Source organism: Moschus berezovskii, chromosome 1 (genome assembly GCF_049115385.1).
Source record: "Moschus berezovskii isolate FMDL1 chromosome 1, NW_MosBer_1.0, whole genome shotgun sequence".
Taxonomy (NCBI): Eukaryota; Metazoa; Chordata; class Mammalia; order Artiodactyla; family Moschidae; genus Moschus; species Moschus berezovskii.
The window spans coordinates 9,357,467-9,363,466 of record NC_142460.1 but is presented as its reverse complement, the minus strand read 5'-3'; the positions used below and the strand labels follow the sequence as shown (position 1 = coordinate 9,363,466).

At 50.4% G+C, this 6,000-nt stretch overlaps 1 protein-coding gene across 1 annotated transcript; it reads right to left on the bottom strand.

Moving 5' to 3' along the window:
• Positions 1–2,001: 2,001 nt before the first annotated feature.
• Positions 2,002–3,976, bottom strand: LOC148778659 (melanoma inhibitory activity protein 2-like). The gene has a single exon (XM_088834652.1). The coding sequence runs from the start codon at positions 3,818–3,820 to the stop codon at positions 2,366–2,368; it is 1,455 nt and encodes a 484-aa protein (XP_088690778.1). The 5' UTR covers positions 3,821–3,976; the 3' UTR covers positions 2,002–2,365.
• Between the last annotated feature and the right edge of the window lie 2,024 nt (positions 3,977–6,000).

Sequence of the window (6,000 nt, the reverse complement as noted above, 5' to 3'; positions counted from 1 at the left end):
GTCTTCACATGGCTTCTTCCCCACAAGTCTGTCTGTCTGCCCTTCTGTAAGAATCTCAGTTACCCAGGATGAGGTGCCCGCCCTAACCCAGTGCCACCTCATCTTGACTAATGACATCTGCAAAGATCCCTTTTCCAGTAAGGTCTCCTGAGCTTCCAGGTGGACATGAATTTGGGGAGATGCTCTTCAGCTTAGCAGGAGCACTGAGTGTCTCTATCAGTTTTGTCACTCTGCGGACAGGCAGGAAAACCAGCCCGTGACCACATCCTGAGGGAAGGGCATCTCAGGATGTGCGTCTGGAAGGAGAGTGTTTGGTAAGCACAGGGGGGGAGGAGGGCAAGGGCTGGTGGGAAGGTTGCCATGGTGACCGTCTCACACCTACCATGGTCCCCCTAGTTCCCGGGGGTCCCCTTCCTCCATAGATCATCCGCAGTCCACCCACCCTGCACACATGGCTCTGTGGGTGGCCAGCAACCTCCGCTCCTCCCTTGACAGTCTGGGGTCCTGGCAAGGAGCCACAGAGAACCCAGAGATTTGAGTTTTCAGGGTTCATTAATGAACTTGAATGAAATTGAAGTTGGATGAACTTGAACTTGGATTCAATTAATGAAGGAAATGCTGCATTTTAGTTGGAAGCCAGTGAACATTAAAAAAAAAAATATCCCACAAAATTTTTAATGTTCACTGGCTTCCAACTAAAGTGCAGCATTTCCTTCATTAATTGACTGGAGGCCACACACTGCAGTAGGATTAGCCACACCTCTGATGGGGTCATCAATCCAAACGGCACATATTTCATCCCACGTGCTTGTGGTTGCAAAATCTTGAAATACTGCTTCGAAATTGTAATAGTTATGAGACCCGGCACTGATCTTATTCTACAAAATGCTAAGAAAGAAGTGTAGGTCACTTTTCCACAACTATAATCCAGGGTACAACAGTTGGTTTCACTTGTCATTCTCTGAATTTTGTATGTCCAAAAATAGGATTCTGAGAGGGGCCCCTGATCTCCACCAGCCTGCCCCTGGGAGCCACAGCATGTCCTGAGTGCCAGCACTGCACGGTGAGTTCTACAAGAGTTAGTTAAGAGACTCCCCACAACGACATGGTGAGGTAGGTATGAAGGAGCCCCCCATTTACAGATGAAAAGACTGAGGTTCACCAAGTGGATAAGTTTCCCCAGGACCCAAAGCCAGTAAGTGGCAGAGTTGGAAGTCAAATCCAGAAAGTTTGGTGGGGAGCCTGCCTCGGTGCATTGGCTCAGAGGTGACGATCACGCTCTGGTCCAGTGAGGTAGCAGGTGTCAGACCCAAAGCTGATGCATCCTTGAGCTAAGTTCACGAGAAAGTGTGATTTTAATTCTTCCTTTTTTAACTAATTTTTTTCCTTTTCCTGTACATGTTCCCCTAGGTACTAGAATAACAAAATTGTCTTCTACCTGCATTGTAGTCTTGATGTGTTTGTGTGTATGTGTGTGTACATGCGTGTATGGGATTGCCACCAATAAGAAACTTTTCACTTCATAAAATAGGAAAATGTCTAAACAGCAAGAAGTACATGTGTGCATGCTCAGTCGCTTTGACTGTGTCTCTTTTGTGACCCCGTGGACTGTGTAGCCTGCCAGTCTTCTCTGACCGTGGGATGCTTCAGTACTGGAGAGGGCTGCCATTTTCTTCTCTAGGGGATCTTCCCAACCCAGGGACTGAACCCACATTTCCTGTGTCTCCTGCATAGAAGGTAGATGCTTTACTGTTGAACCACTGGGGGAAGCCTGAAAATACAATAAAACGTGCCAAAAATGAGTGCAAAATGTCAACTCCTCTAAATTATTTAACGAATTTAGACCATTTGAAAAAAATTATGAAGTTTCAGGGATAGTGTATTCATGTGTTTTTGTGTTTTTTTGCATTGTGTTTTAAAACCAATTCAGTTTATTGGGGGCAAATTTTAGATTATTAATTTCTAATAACCATTCATAGCATACAGACATGGTCCTTATTATTTCAGACATCTCTCTCAATGTTAAACTTCAATGACGGCTTAAGGAATCGTGACTTTTGATTTAAATTAAAATACATTATTTATAGTACCTTATTCTAGAATTTATACTAACTTATTCTAGAGGGTGTAAGACATACAAATAAGTTATTCATCAGAAATGTATTAAATAAAACTTTACTCGGAAAAAATCTTACAAATTATAATGCACTACCTATATGAATAAAAATCAACTATGTAACAGAAGCTAAACTAAAAAGATAAAACATTAAAATGACTTTTAGGCTGATGTTGTGTCCTGGTCGTGAGTGTCCGGGCCCGGCTGTGCGGAGCCCGCGGGTCCCCGAGTCTCCGGCTGGACCCCGCCTCACCAGGGGGCCCCGGGACCCAGGGCCTCCCCTGCCCGCTCCGGGCCCCCGTGGGCTGCAGGTGGAGCAGCAGGCGCATGCGGGCCCCTCGGGAGGAGCTGGGAGCCGGCCTCGGCCTGGGCCAGCGCCTGCCTGAGGCGGGCGTTCTCCCGGATCAGCGCGCTGAGCGCTCGCTCCATCCCCGCGGCCGCCGCCCGGCGCTCCTGAGCCCTTTCCTCGAGGACGCGCACCTCCTGGCGATGGAAGGCGACGGTTCTCTCCAGTTCTCCGCGCAGGTCTCCAGCTATCTTCCGGGAGAGGTTGCGGATCTGACACTCGGAGTTGAGCTCTCTGCACACGACGAGGAGCCGCTTCTTCGACTCCAAGCAGCGCGCCTCCTCCCTGAACAGTCTTCCGTGAAGCTGCATCGCGCAGCGGTCGTGGGACTCGGGCAGGCTTTGAAGTTTGCGCCTCAGCAGCTGGATCTCCCCGTCGAGCCGTGAATTTTCACACCGCAGGGCGGCTTCCTCCACGTGGAGGCTTGTGATTCGTCCCGGGAGCGCCTCCCGCCTCCGCTGACCTCCCCGCGGGCGCCCGGCGGGCTCTTGCTGCTCCTCGTCGGGAGGCGGCGGGGACACGCTGCAGTCAGCGGCCTCACCGACGGCCTCCAGGTCAGCCTCCGACCCCTGGACAGCGGGGTGGCCGTTCTCCGCTTCCTTCCCTGGCTGGCCGTCTGGGTTCCCTGCATCCGCGCAGTCTCCAAAGAGCTCGGGCAAGGTGAAGACGGCCAGCAGGAGTGCTGCTGTGGACCTTAGTCGGTTGAGCCTGTCTTCCAGGACCCGCTCCTCGCGGGCCTTGGGCGGCTCCGGGCCTCCTCCCAGGCCCTCCTTTTCCTGGACTCGCTGCTTTTCTCTCTCGATTTCTCGGTCAGACGGTTCTGGACTTTCTGGAAAATCAACACTGTTGTTCAAATCAGTCATTTGTTTCTTCTGAGGTCGTTCTCCACCACCCTCTGATGCTTTTAAGGTGTGTTTTCCATCAGTAACTTGGGAAAGGGAAGAAGACTGGCTGTTCCATGCCGTCTCCAGGAAGTCCGCGGTGTCAAGAAACGCTGACCCACTCAGGTTTGCGTTCATGGCCGACAAGCACAAGGTTTGTAACGTGGGAGGACTGGCCTCCAGCGGAGGCGGCTTGAGGGCTTCATCAGCCTGAGCCCGTGGTCCAACATTCTGACTACATTTTCCGCAGACTTCCTCATGGGCAGAAGACCTTTTCCCCAGCGACTTCACACTCCTTAAATTGTGCCATCTCTTTACCGTGATAACCAGTACCACAGCACATACCAGGATCTCCCAGGGAAACTCAGGGAGACCTGAGTCGTGTGTCCAGCTCTCAGGAAACACCAGCAGAGTGCCCCATATATGCTCCAGCATCAGCTGGAAGGCGTATCCCAGGGCAGGCAGCAGGCCCTTCATGTCTGCGAGGGCTCCACTGCTCTGTGTCTGAGATCCAGTGTCCCGGTGGCCTCAACGGACCGCTCAGAACCCTGCGAAGTGTTCCGTCTCCAAGGTAAACAGGTGCCTGACAACCAGGGCTGATCAGTTAGGCTGGGGGAGGGGAGGCCAGCCAGGTTCCAGGAAACAGTTCTCCCAGAGTGCTCTGAAATTGAGATCTAATCCCCTACACAGGCCCTGGGGGAGGTGCAAACAGCTGATCTCAGCTTAGAGCTGGGCCGTCTAGGCGCACCTGGCCCTTCAGCAAACCTCGGGGTCAGAGCACAAGAGCAAGTCAGTGCAAAGTGGTAGGACTCCGTCCTGTTTGCATTGTGATGATGAATGACCTCTTCCAGACCTTATTTGGTGGATTTTACCAACAAATGATAAAATTGTTTCTGAAGGGCTTTGCATGGAGGTGAATCATGGCTGATACACAATGTTTTTGTCCGTTTTCTATTTACCCTTTTCCATTACGGCCTCTGTCCTTCCAGCCTGCCCAGGCCGGGGGTCCACCTTGAATCGGCCTAGCTGGCTCCCTGCCACACAAACACACAGGTGTGTGCTAAGCCCTGCTTACAGGTACACAGCATAGGAAGCCATAGGCACAGGAACACCTGGAGGGGACCCAGTGTGGCAATCTCGGGCTGTTTTGCTATCTGAACACGAATTTGGCAAGCAGGAGGGGTCAGTTACTCATAGCACATGGACAAAGGCCATGCCATTTCCAGTTGCAAAGGTGTCAACACACCAGCCATGACCAAAAATGGTCTCGCCCCTAAAGTTAGATTTCAAGCATCATCACATGTTCTAACCTTGCCCAGGAATTGCAAAAGGGTTTACACAATAAGGGGTTTCCTCCTTCCCTGCTTGAGTCTTACCCTTCTGTCGCATTCTTCCAGAAAAGACAGATTAACATCTGGCCCAGGTTATGGGACTCTCTCATCCGCTCAGAGGACTGAGCTGCTGCCAGTGGCTGTGTGTCCAAGGACTCTGTGTGCTCTGGTTGGAAGCTCCTGGGTCATTTAAAATTCAAAGCCAAGGGCAGTCACAGAAGCCTGGGGGAGTCCTGGGTAGCAGTTTGAACATCAACAAAACTTGGTCTGGTTATCTTGGCAAGGGAGCAGCATCGGGAAGCAGAAGGCCTGGGTTTGAGTCCCGGTTCTACTCAGTGTCAGCTTTATCACTGAACTCTGAACCTATGCTGCTTCTGGAAACAGAACATGGCTGTCAGAAGCCATCTGTTCTTTGCAGAACTCCTGCTGCAAGGCTTTGGTCATACCTTCTGTGGACCCTCCAGGTCACCGACTTCCCTCAGTCCTAAACCAACAGCAGATCATCCACCCACTCCCCACTTTACGGAGGGGAAACTGAGGCATGGAGTAAGTCATGTGGCCAGGATCACACACCAGTGCCCCAAAAACTGGACGAGAGTGGTAACTCGAGGTTTAGCTCCTAAGCACAGAAAGCCTACAGCCAGCTTGCTCTATGTTTCCAAAGAGGTGATGAAACAGCCCACCCTGCCCCACCCTTGGGCCCTGCCCATCTCCTCTGGTGCCATATCCTGTGCCTCCCACGGCCACCAAGCTCCCATCCCCACTCCCTGAGCGCTCACCACGTGGGGCTCTCTGGCCCCTCATACGAGGAGAAGCCAGGACTCAGAGAGCTGGGACTCTAAGGGCAGCTCCTAGTTCTGCTGCTTCTCTACCTTGTGGAAAAGCTGGAATATGGACCACACACACCTCATCTCTTTATGACCTCAGATCTGACCATGTTAGGGAAAAGTGTTTTTTTTTTAAAAATCATGATAAAAATTTTTAAAAAGGTTTGGGATTTGAGTGGAACAAGGAAAAGAAGAGTGGTGCTGATAGAAAGACTTTGAAAAGATCCAGTTCAGCCTGCGTGAATGAACTTTTTCCTTGTCATGGAGACATCAGACCATTCTTTTGGCTTTAAATGGAATATGCTTCATCTAAGCTGGCTATGGAAGGGTTTTAATAAAATTCTTTTTTAGAAATAAAAAAAAAAAATAAAAAAAAAAAAAATTTGAGCTCTCAGGTGAAAATCTGAAATTTTGAAAATTTGTGTCTGCCACTGGGTGCTTGATAGCTTCTTAGGACTTTTCTGGTGAAATTGGTGGGGAGAGTAACTAATGTGATCAT

What these genes read in the sequence shown, in the direction of transcription:
- LOC148778659 (XM_088834652.1), bottom strand. Translation starts at nt 3,820, where the DNA reads ATGAAGGGCCTGCTGCCTGCCCTGGGATACGCCTTCCAGCTGATGCTG.